Source organism: Paramisgurnus dabryanus, chromosome 21, assembly GCF_030506205.2.
Source record: "Paramisgurnus dabryanus chromosome 21, PD_genome_1.1, whole genome shotgun sequence".
NCBI classification, from domain to species: domain Eukaryota; kingdom Metazoa; phylum Chordata; class Actinopteri; order Cypriniformes; family Cobitidae; genus Paramisgurnus; species Paramisgurnus dabryanus.
In genome coordinates, this window is record NC_133357.1 from 328,958 (window position 1) to 344,303 (window position 15,346).

General features: G+C 44.1%; 1 protein-coding gene across 1 annotated transcript; it reads left to right on the forward strand.

Moving 5' to 3' along the window:
* The first annotated feature begins 640 nt into the window (after window positions 1-640).
* LOC135760106 (uncharacterized) lies at window positions 641-7,177 on the forward strand. The gene is made up of 9 exons (XM_065274000.2): window positions 641-785; window positions 842-1,066; window positions 3,604-3,734; window positions 4,141-4,287; window positions 4,374-4,535; window positions 4,616-4,657; window positions 4,839-4,868; window positions 5,396-5,434; window positions 6,562-7,177. Exons 1-9 carry the CDS (start codon window positions 641-643, stop codon window positions 6,772-6,774), a joined length of 1,134 nt encoding a protein of 377 aa, XP_065130072.2. The 3' UTR covers window positions 6,775-7,177.
* The last annotated feature ends 8,169 nt before the right edge of the window (window positions 7,178-15,346 follow it).

Sequence of the window (15,346 nt, forward strand, 5' to 3'; positions counted from 1 at the left end):
ACGTTTGTCTCCTGCTCGTATAGAATCCATCCTTTAACCATGGGGTTCCCTGAGGGGCAACCCGTTTTTGCATAATCAAGGTCACACGCGAATGCTTTGTGCCTTAGTATTATGGCAGAAACTATGGTTCCTTTCTCAAAAAAGGCCAGTGTTGGCTTTTTCACATGTTCAGGGTTACGCGCATATGTCTTCGTGCCCTAAGAATATGGGAAAAAAATTTGGGTATTTATTTACAGGCCCCAAGTTAGGTGCGGTCTGTCGCCGCAAAACATTAATGACAGACGCATCCCTTTCTAGCTGTGATCAGTTATGGAAAGCCAAAAGAGACAAAAATGTCCCATCAAATAAACGCCAGGAAAAGTATGTTTCTCCAGCACAGAGGACCTCTTTTTTGGGCGTGGTATGGATTTCAATGACTGCAGGCACGGTTGTCTCCTGCTCGTAAAGAATCCATCCTTTTAACCATGGGGTTCCCTGAGGGGCAACCCGTTTCTCATGATCAAGGTCACACGCAGATGCTTTGTGCCTTAGTATTATGGAAGAAACCATGGTTCCTTTCCCATGAAGGCCAATATCGGGGGCTCAAGGTCGTCACATCAGGCTTACGACGGATGCATCCCTCTAAGGCCGGGAAGTGGCTATGGAAGACCATAAGGTCAAAATCTATGTAAGTCCACATGGAGCAGACGTTCTGCTGCGGCAGGCGTTGAGCTTGGGGAATGAAGACTCCACCCACATGTGGGGGAGCAAATTTGGCTTAGGTTCGGCCAAGCGAAAGCTGACCTGTTTGCAATTCAGGAGAATTCACATTGTACTTTTTGGTTTTCTCTTTTTCACCCAGTCCCACTCGGACTGGTTGCCATGACACAGGAAGGGTCTGAGGGCCTCCTGTGTGTTTTTCCCCAATTGCTCAGCTCCCGGGAGTTCTGGAGAGGGTCCGGCAGCACAGGCGCAGCAGTTGCTCGTAGCCCCGTGTTGGCTGACCCGAGTGTGGTTTTCGAACCTGGTCTCCCTCCTAGACGGCTCCCCATTTCAGGGGCCGATCTGGAGGGGTCGGTAGTCTCAGGCAAGGGGCACTGTGTTTTACCCCTACCTAGAGTTTTTGGGTCTGGCCTCTGAGGAGGGCAGACTCATAGAAATGGGTCTCTCAACTGAGGTTGTGCAGACTATTTTATTTCCAGAGCTCCCTCCACCAGGAAATTATACGCATTTGAAGAAAGACTTTAATTACGTGGTGCCAAGAGCACTTATATGACCCAGTTAACTGCCCCTTGGTACAGTTCTGGAGTTTTTATAAGAGCAGTTTGCAGCAGGGCTGCCTCCTTTGACCATTAAGGCTTATGTGGCAGTTATATCTGTCTTTCATACCTTAGTGGTCGGTCCCTCATTAAGTAGAGACCATCTATTCATGCGTTTCCTGTGTGGCACTCGGAGGCTGAGGCCTGCGAGTCATTTTAGGATCCCTGCGTGGGATCTGTCTGTGGTCCTGGAGGACTTATCGGGGCACCATTTGAGCCATTGATATAATTTCAGAAAGTTTCTTACTCTGGAAACTATATTTCTCCTAGCTATTACCTCCCTTAAGAGGGTAGGAGATTTAGAGGCTCTCTCAGTTTCGCCAACCTGTCTCGAGTTCGCTCCAGGCATGGTAAAGGTTTTTCTATACCCTAGATCGGGCTACCTTCCGAAGGTTTTGAGCAACATACCATGCCCCATAGTCTTGCAGGCGTTCTGCCCTCCACCATTTAAGGACGCGAGCCAAAGAAGGTTAATTTACTCTGTCCAGTATGAGAACTGGACATGTATGTGCTCAGAACAGCGGAGTTCAGGAAAGCAGAGCAGTTATTTTTGCGCTTTGGTTCGGCCCGGAAAGGTTTCCTGGCCACAAAGCAAACTTTGAGTAAATGGATAGTCGAGGCTATCTCTTTTGCTTATGAAGCCTCTGTACGGCCCTCTCCTTTAACCGTCAGAGCGCATTCAACTAGAGGTATGGCAGCATCTAAAGCCCTGTGGGTAGGTGCCTCTGTCCAGGATGTCTGTGATGCGGCAGGCTGGTCCTCACCGCTCACTTTTGTACAGTTTTATAAGTTGGATCTCACTCCTACTCCTGGATCTTTGGTGCTTAGGTCTTAGTTGTGCTTTTTACACACAGACAGGCACTCGTAGTCTGGCGGATTGGGTATAGCGTTCCCATAGCGTCTCTATGGCGACGCAGCGCGAGTTCCCTCGAAAGGGAACGTCTCGGGTTACGTATGTAACCCTTGTTCCCTGAGAAGGGAACGAGACGCTGCGTCTCCTTTGCCATACTTCCTGCGTACCTGTAAGCCGTCTTCGGCAATATTTCAGATAATGTGGGCGTGGTTGTACGTCGCCTTTTATGCTTTCCGGCTCCTGCGTCACCCCGCCGGTGACGTCACGCCCCACCATTGGTTGGATTTGATATACACATTCAGACGCACTCACACCTGAAGGCGTTCCCATAGCGTCTCTATGGCGACGCAGCGTCTCGTTCCCTTCTCAGGGAACAAGGGTTACATACGTAACCCGAGACGTTAGGTTTAGTACACTCAACTACATTGTCAAAAAGATCTAGTTTTGGCTATACTCACACATGACTACAAACAGAATTTACACAGGACATCACCTTTATCACTGATTCGCATTGATGTAGTTTATATGGAGACAACAAGGTGTCATTTTCTAAAATTTGCATGTTTAACAATGTGTTTTCAGGACCCCAAATGTCATGTAAAAAAACAACAAAATAGCAAGACGTTGTCATATAAGCATACCATTAGTAACCAACTTAGTGTGATAAAGTAGAATGCTGAGATAACTAAAGTACACAAAGCATTAGAAAGTTATTTCCTTATCGCAGCTGTATGAGATAATAATAATAAAAAACATTATTTTCTATAGCACCTTTAAATTTACACTTTACAAATGTAAAAAAAATTAAAACAATAAATATACAGCGCAAAAAAATGTTTAATTAATAAAAGACATTATACACTGTAAACTAAACATAAAAGACAATAAATCCATTAAAAGCTAATCTAAAAAATGAGCTAGATAAAATAAAAATAAAAAATAAAAGCTGAGATTTAAAAATACTAAAAGATTAAGCTTGCCTAATCTCAATTGGTAGAGAATTTCAAAGTTTTGGAGCTACTGAAGAAAATGCCCTGTCTCCCATTAATCCTAAACGAGTTGAAGGAACAGTTAAAGGACTAAAAAATCATGCACATTTAACCCAGCAAAATCATGGTTTAATGATGAGCACCTTATTAAAGTTGAAAAGCTTCTTGCTTATTATAAATGCATGAAAACAAGCAAGACAACTTTTCACATTATGTATTAAAAAATTAAAAAAAGTCCTGAAGGGTGGAAATAACATAGTGGTATGTAAACCACAAGCTGGTCTTTTAAAAACATTTGAAGAGTATATATACAGTATATAATTGATATAATGGATTTAATCCCCTAAAACTATGCAGATCTCTCTCTAATCAGTCTCTGGTGACAGAATGTCTCTGTGTAAGGTAGACAGACATGATGTGTGTGTCTGATTGGGCTCTTTAAATTCATTGCACATGAACACAGACTATCAGATCTGCAGGACACATTCAGCTCTGGACATCTTCATCATGTTACACTTCTACACATCTGAACAAATGCTGAAGATACTCTTGACAGTGTGTTTGTTCGGGATCCTTTCCCAGCCTACAGACCAGGTGTGTTTATTTAAGTGTACTTGTGAAGGCAGATCTGTAACAGTGTCCAAAAACTTTTTTGTGAAGAAATCGTTGGTGGTTATAACTAGTGGTAATGAACACATTACAGTACAAATTACTGTGCTATAAAATCAATGGAAGGGTAAGGTCATTATATCCTGACCAATGCAGTAAAGCAAACTTCTGTGGGTGTGTGCATCTCTAACTAGTACAGTATCCGGATTTGGGGTCTGTGTTTAGGATTACGTGAGTCTTATGTGAGTCTTTGTTACAATGCTTTAATTGAACATATTTCAGAAGCAAACATTTTCTGCTGTGATATTGATGAACATGAAAGGTGAAGATAGTGTTCTTCATTTAGAAACAAATTGATGTAAATTGATTATTATCCTGTGTGTATTTCTAGGTTCCGGTTGGTGGCGGCTTTAGTTTTCTCCTGTACCCAGGATCTGTTCATGTGCCGTATAAACCGCAGGGAGGTGTGATACCAATGGCCACATTTGAACAGAATACAGTACAACACCATCACAATCCACAGGCACAACAAAGCAAGGTGAGCATACATATGTGTACTGTGAGGTATAAAGTATGTGTTTCTTCTGTGGTAGTTCGTAAAATTCTGTGTGATTTTCTGTACAGATCAGCCCTCACAATGAATTCAAGCCTTTAAACACAAACGGTGCATTTCTTCAACCTGCAATTAGCTCTTGGCCTGTGCAGGGTCCCGCCCCTGATCTAGCTGCTGATCCTGCCCCTGATTCTCCCACTTTTCCAACTGAGTCTTTTTCTCTGCAGGGACAGGTAAAATTCAGCTCTGAGTTTAGATTTTTAGAATGTGACTTTGATTTGTCCTAAAGTATCTCTAATTTTTTTCTGTTTAGATGCAGATGTCAAATTTTCTCCCATTTAACTTTCCTATGCAGGTAAATCAAGCTGTACATTTCCAAACTTCCAAAAAAAATTTCAGACCTATTTCATAATATATGATCAGATTCTGTACTTTGCACAAGTACAAATTTTATTTTACAAGACAAGTAGCAGTACTTATGGTTCTTTGATGTGAGTTTGTGGATGTTTATTTGGCTGATTATTTTTTAATTTCAGGTGTATTCATTTCTCCAGCCGGCTGTAATTGTAAGGTTTCTTTAGGCTGAATCTATTTTAACACACACACACACACACACACACACACACACACACACACACACACACACACACACACACACACACACACACACACACACACACACACACACACACACACACACACACACATTCTGGTTTCCATGTTTTGTGGGGACATTCCATAGACGTAATGCATTTTATACCATACAAACTGTATATTCTATTCCCCTTACCTGCCCCATTCCCTAACCCCAACCATCACAAAAACCTTTCTTGTACCTTAGATTTTCAATAAACATCATCTTGTTTGATTTATAAGCTTGTTTCCTCATGGGGACATCAAAATGTCCCCACAAGGTCACAAAAACACTGGTATTCATATCTTTGTGGGGACAATTGGTCCCCACAACGTGATAATTACCAGGTACACACACACACACACACACACACACACACACACATATATATATATCAAGCTGATGTATATATAAAACACACATATTCATTTGTCTTATTTTTTATATTACTTATTTCAGGCAGATTCCAGCAGCTCAGAGGAAGGACAAACAGCTCAGGTAAAGAAAATACCTTTTTATTTAACACTAAACAAATAGTTTCTTACCATACCATGCACATACACAGTTGCTTTTGCTGTAGCATTACCCTGGCACATAAACATGAAATTAAATGAATTATTTTAATTATACTTTGACATCAGACAAACATCAGTGCTGACTGTTCATGTTTTAATCAAAGGGTTCAGGTGGAATTTTAGTGTGTCAGAGACTTTAACACACAGTCATAACTCTGCAGAGGTCACCATGTTAAGTCAACCACCGTCATGCTCCTGTATAGCTCAGTGGTAGAGCATTATGTTAGCAGATCAACAGGTCATGGGTTCAAACCCAGATATCACACATAATGATAATGCACTATGTGTCCGTTTTTAGGGTTAGGGTCAAATATATTGTCATTGAACATTGTGTGTGTGTGTGTGTGTGTGTGTGTGTGTGTGTGTGTGTGTGTGTGTGTGTGTGTGTGTGTGTGTGTGTGTGTGTGTGTGTGTGTGTGTGTGTGTGTGTGTGTGTGTGTGTGTGTGTGTGTGTGTGTGTGTGTGTGTGTGTGTGTGTGTGTGTGTGTGTGTGTGTGTGTGTACCTGGTAATTATCACGTTGTGGGGACCAATTGTCCCCACAAAGATAGGAATACCAGTGTTTTTGTGACCTTGTGGGGACATTTTGATGTCCCCATGAGGAAACAAGCTTATAAATCAAACAAGATGATGTTTCTTGAAAATGTGAAGTAGCAGAAAGGTTTCTGTGATGGTTGGGGTTAGGGAATGGGGTAGGTAAGGGGAATAGAATATACAATTTGTATGGTATAAAATGCATTACGTCTATGGAATGTCCCCACAAAACATGGAAACCAGAGTGTGTGTGTGTGTGTGTGTGTGTGTGTGTGTGTGTGTGTGTGTGTGTGTGTGTGTGTGTGTGTGTGTGTGTGTGTGTGTGTGTGTGTGTGTGTGTGTGTGTGTGTGTGTGTGTGTGTGTGTGTGTGTGTGTGTGTGTGTGTGTGTGTGTGTGTGTGTGTGTGTGCGCTAAGGTAGCAGAAAGTTTTCTGTGATTGTTGGGGTTAGGGCATGGGAATGGAAGTTTGTACAGCATTCAGTTTGTGAAGCATTCCATGTTCTGTTTTATCTACAGGTGATTTACATGATTCCTGTCAGTGTAGAATCATCCAACATGGGTGTAATGGAGGCCACCGTGCCGGACCCAGGGCATCTTCATGTCCCAACCACCACCTCTGCTATGGTCACTACCTATCCTCCTGCTCAGGGGCAGTTAGGGGAAACTGTGGTGGCAGTAACAGGCACAGAGAGTATATTATGTGAAACCAGAAACACTGATAGAGCATAAAAACACCAGAGGAATTCAACTCGAGCTGTCTGTTAAACATGATAATGTTATTATGTGAACCTTATTACGTGAGTTGGAAACAAATTGCTATGTTGTACTCCAGTCTCCTCAGCAATCTCACCTGATATTTCATCACATTTTGAATTGTAACATTTGAATTGAAAATGCGCTTAACAGAATCTACTTTGTTTTTTTAGAAACATTAACCATGTTAATTGGAATTGTTTTGACTGGTTTGAATATTGCCAACTAAGGCAAAAGGGCTAAGTAAAACAAACACATACACACAAAACCACAATCAAATTTTGAGTTAAAGATGCTAATCGCATTTCCGCTGTTTGCTAAAGATTAAATTGCTGTTTGACTGAGTTTCTGATACATTTCTATTTAGTTACTGTGAGAAATTTCCATTTCCTGTCCAAGCGTGTGACCTCTAACCCTAATATCATTCTTATTCTTATTAAATGACTCCCGTTATAAACAGGAACTCTTAAAACCAATTAGGGATTTTAGATTCTGTTTATTGATGGGGCTTTGCTCGTGTAGTAAATTCTGTGTTGATAATATTACATTCTGTGATGCTGAAATGATTTGGATGAAAATTATACAGTGAATATTATTAAAGTATGTTATTTCAGAGCAAAATTCAGTGTGTGTTTTTTTTCAATGTTAAAATGCCTTCTCCTACTGCCTCTTAAATATACTGAGACAACATTAAGCAAAGCAGTCATTGCCTGTTTTTCTTGAAGTGTATGCACCTTGGCTATGTGTTGCTCTTGGTCTGTTTGTCTGAGGAGCCATTTGCAGCAGGGGGCCAAGGGGGGCATTAGTCTCACCACTAGATGACACAGTGTGCCCCACTCAATAGTATGGGTGTTGGTCAAATTTATTATTTAAGATAAAAAATAAAAGTCAAGAAAATAAGAAAAGACAGTATAGGAAAAAGGAAAATTTTATTATTTATTTATTATTATAATTAATACTTTAATTATACACATGCATGTTTATATTCTGTACAAAGACTAGATAACTACATAAAATGCAACTGTAGTATGGTTGCATGTTGATTTTTATGTTACAAAAGGAAAAATATAAACATGCTTACTGTTAGGAAATACCCAGAGTCGGAGTCTCAATGCAAGTAGTTTAATGAAGAGTAGTAGATAACACTGGATGTAGACAGGATAATAGAATACACTGAGTGGAAATCACTGTAACACTGGATGTAGACAGGATAATAGAATACACTGGAAAAAACGTCACTGTTGTCTCAAGCCGTCCGTGAACCACACCAAGCCACACAATAATCCTCCTCGCAGACACAGAGTCACAGGAAACGAACTGGCGTACGCTTAAAGGCAAAGCATCCAGTTAGTCCAAAAGGTAGGAGACAAACACAACCGGGAACCATATAGCAGAAACCCGAACACAGGATTAGGATCCCGAAACAGAGACAGTAATCCAAACAGGCAGGCTGAACCTATGAAGAGAGCAGAGAGGAGAAGTTAACCATAGCGGTAGAAACCCTTGGACGGACGGCGAGACAGAGATCTAACAATGAGCGCGTGACAGAAGACGAAACAGAAAGGTATAAATAGACAAGAGGGAACAAGACACGACTGGAACCAAATCAGAGAAGGAGAGGGAGGGACCAGTGCCCACGTGAGGATCCTTCACCACAGAGGTAACATAAACAAACACAAACACCCACACAACCGATCACCCAGGAGGTGTGACAGTACCCCCCCAGGACCGGCACCGGACGGTCCCGGAGGAGGCTCACCTTGTCGCCAACGGAGATCCTCAATCAGACCAGGGTCCAATATCCCTCGAGCTGGAACCCAACACCTCTCCTCCGGACCGTAGCCCTCCCAGTCCACTAAATACTGGTGACCTCTGCCCCTGCGACACACATCTAACAATCTCCTAACCGTATAGGCAGGAGCACCATCCACTAGACGGGGGGCGGGGGTTTAGGGGCAGATGCAGGGGGATTAAAGCGGGGAAAAATCACTGGTTTAACCTTGGATACATGAAAAACAGGGTGCACCCGACCAAGAATAGGTGGTAACTTAAGCTTGACCGTTACCGGACTGACGACCTTAACAATACTGTCTGGCCCAATGAGACGGGGAGCCAGCTTGCGAGAGGGCTCCCGGAGAGACAAATCCTTGGTGGAAAGCCATACTTTCTGACCGCACACATAACGAGGTGGGGGTCGCCGGTATCGATCAGCCGCAGCCTTGGTTCGTCTGGCGTTCTGTAATAAAAGAGTTCTAGCTCGCTTCCAAGTGCGTCTGCACCTGCGGACGAAAGCTAGAGCAGACGGAACCGCTGCATCGGGTTCTTGTGATGGAAAAAGTGGGGGTTGAAAACCAATCGATAATTCAAAAGGAGATAAATTAGTAGATGCGAAGGGGAGGGAGTTATGCGAATACTCGACCCAGGAGAGCTGTTGGCACCAGGAATTCGGATAACGTGATGACAGACAGCGGAGCGTTCGACCGAGATCCTGATTAGCCCGTTCACATTGTCCGTTGGTCTGTGGGTGGTAGCCTGAAGACAATCTGGCAGTAGAGCCTATCTGTCTGCAGAACTCCTGCCAAAAACGAGAGATGAACTGAGGAACCCTATCTGAGACCACGTCAGTCGGAAGACCATGCAACCGAAAAACGTGTCTGATCAGAATCTGAGCCATCTCTTTGGCAGAAGGGAGTTTAGGTAAGGGAATAAAATGAACCACTTTAGAGAAGCGATCTACCACAGTCAGAATAACAGTGTTACCTTCAGACTCCGGTAAGTCAGTGACAAAATCAAGGGCAATATGAGACCAGGGGCGGGAGGGAATGGGTAAGGGCTTAAGCAGACCATGAGGGGGTTGATAAGCCGCCTTATTACAGGCGCAGACTGAACAGGCTAAAACAAACTGTCTGATGTCCGAAGTCATCGAAGACCATCAAAAACGCTGGCGGATGGCAGCCAGTGTTCTCCGAATACCCGGATGGCCGACAAACCTAGACTCATGACCCCACTGGATGACATCGGAACGTAACAGCTCAGGAACCCATAAACGACCCGTTGGGCACCCCTCCGGAACTTCCCCCTCTCGGCCGGCCTCTCTCACACGCTGCTCGATTCCCCAAATGAGGGCACCGACCACTTTCCCCTCCGGGAGAATGGTTTTGGTCCGCTCGACATCAGAACCATCGAACAGACGGGAGAGAGCATCGGGTTTAACATTCTTGGAGCCAGGCCGGTACGAGAGGGTGAAGTTAAAACGGTCAAAGAAAAGAGCCTGTCTAGATGTTAATCTTCTGGCCGAACGGATGAACTCCAAATTCTTGTGATCCGTCCAGACCAGAAAGGGCTCAGAGGTTCCCTCCAACCAGTGACGCCACTCACCTAAAGCAAGTCTAACCGCCAACAGCTCCCGATTACCTATGTCGTAATTTCGTTCTGCTGGGTTCAACCGGTGAGAGAAAAAGGTGCACGGATGCACCTTACCGTCAACAAAAGATCGCTGAGACAAAACGGCGCCTATGCCGACATCAGAAGCGTCCACTTCCACAATAAATTGGTTAGCCGGATCAGGAATAGAGAGGACCGGAGCAGAGATAAAACTGGTCTTTAAAGCATCAAAGGCTTCCTGAGCCTCGCTATTCCAATGGAAACAGATCTTAGGGGAAGTGAGAGCAGTAAGAGGTTTAGCGATCTGACCAAAATTTCTGATGAAACGCCGGTAAAAATTGGCGAATCCCAGAAATCGCTGAAGCTCTTTACGGGTTGGGCACTGGCCAATCGGCGACCGCTTTGACCTTGGCGGGATCGGAACGAATCTCTCCCTCAGCAATAACAAAACCCAGAAACAAAACCGACTCCTTGTGGAACTCGCACTTCTCCGCCTTAACATAAAGCTGATTCTCTAAGTAAAACCTGGCGAACATACTGGGTGTGAATCTGCATGGAGGGAGAGAAGATGAGAGTGTCATCGAGATACACAAAGACAAACTTGTTAATCATGTCTCCCAGCATTTCATTAACCATGATTTGGAAGACAGCTGGGGCGTTACAAAGGCCGAATGGTAAAACGCAATATTCCCAGTGACCAGTAGTGGTGTTAAAAGCTGTCTTCCACTCATTGCCCTCCTTAATACGTACCAAGTGATAAGCGTTGCGGAGATCTAACTTGGTAAACACACATGCTCCCTGTAATAACTCGAAAGCTGAAGACATTAAAGGCAAGGGGTATTTATTCTTAACAGTAATGTCATTCAACCCTCTGTAATCAATGCATGGACGAAGAGAACCGTCTTTCTTTTTCACAAAGAAAAATCCAGCACCTGCTGGAAACGAGGAGTGGCGGATGAGACCGGCACTAAGCGCATCATTAATGTATTTGTCCATAGCCTCTCTTTCTGGACTGGTAAGGGAAAAAATACGATCCTTAGGCGGAAAAGTACCTGAGAGGAGTTTGATCTCACAATCATACGACCGGTGAGGAGGTAGAGAGGTAGCCCGAGCTTTACTGAACACCTGGAACAGATCAGAATACTCCGTCGGGACCCCCGAGAGATCGGCAGCAGGGATCTGAAACATAGAACAAACAGAAAACAAGGGAGCAGGACCGAGACATGACACATGACAAGAAGAACTCCAAGACAAGACAATACCATTCTGCCAATCAACGTGAGGGTTGTGTTTTACCAGCCAATCGTGCCCTAAAATAATGGGCGATTGAGATGCATGAAGTAAAAAAGATTTGATTACCTAACGATGATTGCCAGAAACATAAAGACTCACAGGGGGTGTGCGATGAGAGATCTCTGCCATAAGCTGCCCTTTTAATGTCCAAGCGGATAAAGGAGAATCAGGGATACCAATGGATTCAGCCAGACCAGCATCTAAAAAACTTGCCTCTGCACCGGAATCCAATAATGCCTGTGAACGGAAATCAGACTGATTAAACCTTAGCATGACAGGAAGGACAGTACGGCTAGAGGGAGAATTAGAGGAGAAAACGCCCACCGATACTCCCGAATTTACCAGCGGGCGCTCCCTTTTACTGGACATGATGCAGCCAAATGCCCCGCTTTACCGGAATAAAAACACAGTCCATTCATCAGACGACGCTGTCTCTCGCTGTTGGTGAGGCGAAGCCTGCCTAGCTGCATGGGTTCTTCGGGCTCAGGAGTAGACTCAGGAACATGGGCTTCAGGTGAAGAAATGGCCTGACGAAACGACCGGCGGAGATTACGCTGACGATGGCGGGTCTCAATTCTCAACGCCAGGTCGATCGCGGCTTCCAATGACGCGGGGGGATCCCGTGCAGCAACTTCATCTTGGATGTTGGGATCGAGACCCTCAAGGAACTGGACTCGAAGAGAGACATCATTCCATCCACAGGTAGCTGCTAACGTTTTAAAGGTGATGGCGTAGTCAGTAACAGACGATCCTCGTTGTAGCAATCGAACTAGTTCAGCGGCTGCCATGTCACCTTGGAGAGAACGATCGAAAAGTCTCATAATTTCCTCCTTGAGGGCCTCAAACGAAGTCGTGCATGGGGACTTGACCCTCCCATTCAGCCATTCCCCAGTCTCTCGCTCTCCCGGTGAGCAGCGTGAGGACAAACGCTACTCGTGACACAGATGAAGCAAACCTCCGAGGCTGGAGAGCGAATACCAAGGAACACTGCTGTAGGAAGGCCCGGCAGGTGTTGGGATCGCCGTAATAGGTGGGTGGTGTAGCAGTGTGTGGTTCTCGGTCGGTGCTCGGTGAAACACCGCTGGGTGCAGGAAGCTGAGGCTCTCCGCCGGGTTGCATAAGCTGCAGACAATCGCTTAGCTCAGAGAGCCGGTTGGAGAGAGCTAGAAAGTCCCGTGAGGCTGCAGCTAAAAGTGAAGAGTGTTGGTCGATAACAGCGCCTTGTTGATTCAACGTGGACTGAAATACATCCATTCCGTCACTACTCGCAGACTCCATAGTGACGCGCTCGTACTGTTAGGAAATACCCAGAGTCGGAGTCTCAATGCAAGTAGTTTAATGAAGAGTAGTAGATAACACTGGATGTAGACAGGATAATAGAATACACTGAGTGGAAATCACTGTAACACTGGATGTAGACAGGATAATAGAATACACTGGAAGAAACGTCACTGTTGTCTCAAGCCGTCCGTGAACCACACCAAGCCACACAATAATCCTCCTCGGAGACACAGAGTCACAGGAAACGAACTGGCGTACGCTTAAAGGCAAAGCATCCAGTTAGTCCAAAAGGCAGGAGACAAACACAACCAGGAACCATATAGCAGAAACCCGAACACAGGATTAGGATCCCGAAACAGAGACAGTAATCCAAACGGGCAGGCTGAACCTATGGCGAGAGCAGAGAGGAGAAGTTAACCATAGCGGTAGAAACACTTGGACGGACGGCGAGACAGAGATCTAACAACGAGCGCGTGACGGAAGACGAAACAGAAAGGTATAAATAGACAAGAGGGAACAAGACACGGCTGGAACCAAATCAGAGAAGGAGAGGGAGGGACCAGTGCGCACGTGAGGATCCTTCACCACAGAGTTAACACAAACAAACACAAACACCCACACAACCGATCACCCAGGAGGCGTGACAGCTTACATGTTTATTTTAGTGCAGTTTCATCACTAAACAAAATATCCAGGTTTCATGCATCTTAAATATTGCTGTGCTGTCTTCAGGTTATGTTGGATATAATTTGACAGCCAATTAAACTCTTCCATAACATCAAGACTCTGTAGACAGTAGCTTTTTGTCCACAGTTTTATTGACGTTGCAATGGAAAGGTGAAACTGAAACATACATGTGCATAATTAGCACTATAATATGCTTGCCCTTAAACATGTACAGATATACCAACTCAAATGATATGAATTAAAGTCTTACCGTTACAGTATTTGTGTTCTTAATGACATTTCTGAATGTAATATATGACATTACATTCTACCTGTAGTTACTTATTTATATGTAATATAAACTTTCTTTGAACAGTACAATAATCAGCATAATGCTAGCACAATAGTACTGTAGATAGTGAATAACAGATTTCTAACAATCAACTTCACAAAATGTAACAATGCTACCAAATAATGATCTCCAACAGTAGATGTTGTGAAAAACAATCAATACATACCCACAATGCTACGAAAGGCATAAGATGTATACAGATGTCACAGGATTAGCTCAGATACAATAAACATACTGCTCTGGCTCTGCCACAAATGGCGCACTTCATGTGGACTTGCGGTCTCGTAGCCTTAAATTGCACGTGCTTGCTTAGTCTACGAGTTTGTAGGGTGTCCCATCTGTCATTTTTACGCTCCAAAGTGTGCCCATCAGCGCCCCCTTTGAAGCCTTGATACGATCTTCGGCGAAGCCCGCACTGCAGCAGGCTTCACGCAGTCTACCAATCAGAAGTCCTTACGAAAGAGTAAACCCACCAATCAGACGAAGGAAGGGAGGAGTTCACACTGATGGGCAACTTCTCTTCCTATTTCCGGCGTGACGCTCAAGTCTGTCCCAAAATACAACTGTCATGATCCTGTTCTGTGTCTCCCCTATCATGTCTCTTATTTTGAAGTTCTTTTCTGTCTGCCATGTCTGTAGTCTTTGTAGTCCTCTTGTTCATTGGTCCTTGTGGTGATTGTTTCCCAGGTGTGTCTTGTTATCTTGTTACCCATGTGTATATAATCCCTGGCTGTTTCTCAATCCTAAGAATTCAAAGAACAGACATGCGTTCTCGTGGAGACTGGTCTTGCCAGGCGACCTTGGAAGAACGAACTCAGCTTCCTGCTGGTCACGTGATATCCCCAGATTTCAACGCGCAAGTCTGCACTCGATGCATCCTCGATATCAAGAACTCATCCGGGTATTTTCACGCATCCTCTGTACTTGTGTTCTTGAGAATTGAAATTGAACTTCGACTGTTAATGATGACGTAGAGCGAGAACACAAGGACACAAGATCGCTGAAGAACGCATATTGAGAAACAGCCCCAGTGTCTCAGTTGTCTGTGGTTGGTCGTTAAATGTAAATGTATTTGCTGTTAGTGGTATGCTGTCATGTTTGCCTTTATTGTGTTCCTGTTCCTTGTTTTTAAAAATGTTTTGATTATTTAATAAACTCAACCTAAAGCTGCATTTTGATCCTCTGCATTCCTACACTCACCATTACAACAACATAGGTGCACCCACTTGGACTTCAAGGGTCCCTAGGGTCTGCACTACATTATGTCATCAAAGTGTGGACTCTTGAGGAGGTCCACAAGTCTGGAGTGTGCCATTTGGGACAGGGCCTCTGAGTGCCATCGTTGACTACTTCCTGATTAATGGTCACATGATATGACTCCTTACTAAAACCTAAAAACTCTTAAAGGGACCATGACCCAATTAAACAAATGCTTAGATAAATGATAAAAACAACACTAACATACGTGATAATAGAACAATTGCGTTTAATTGTTGTTAGGGTAGGCACTACTGGATTTTGCCTAGTGCGGCTACTCAAAGGTTCTAAAGATGGCGGCACAAAAAAAAGTCA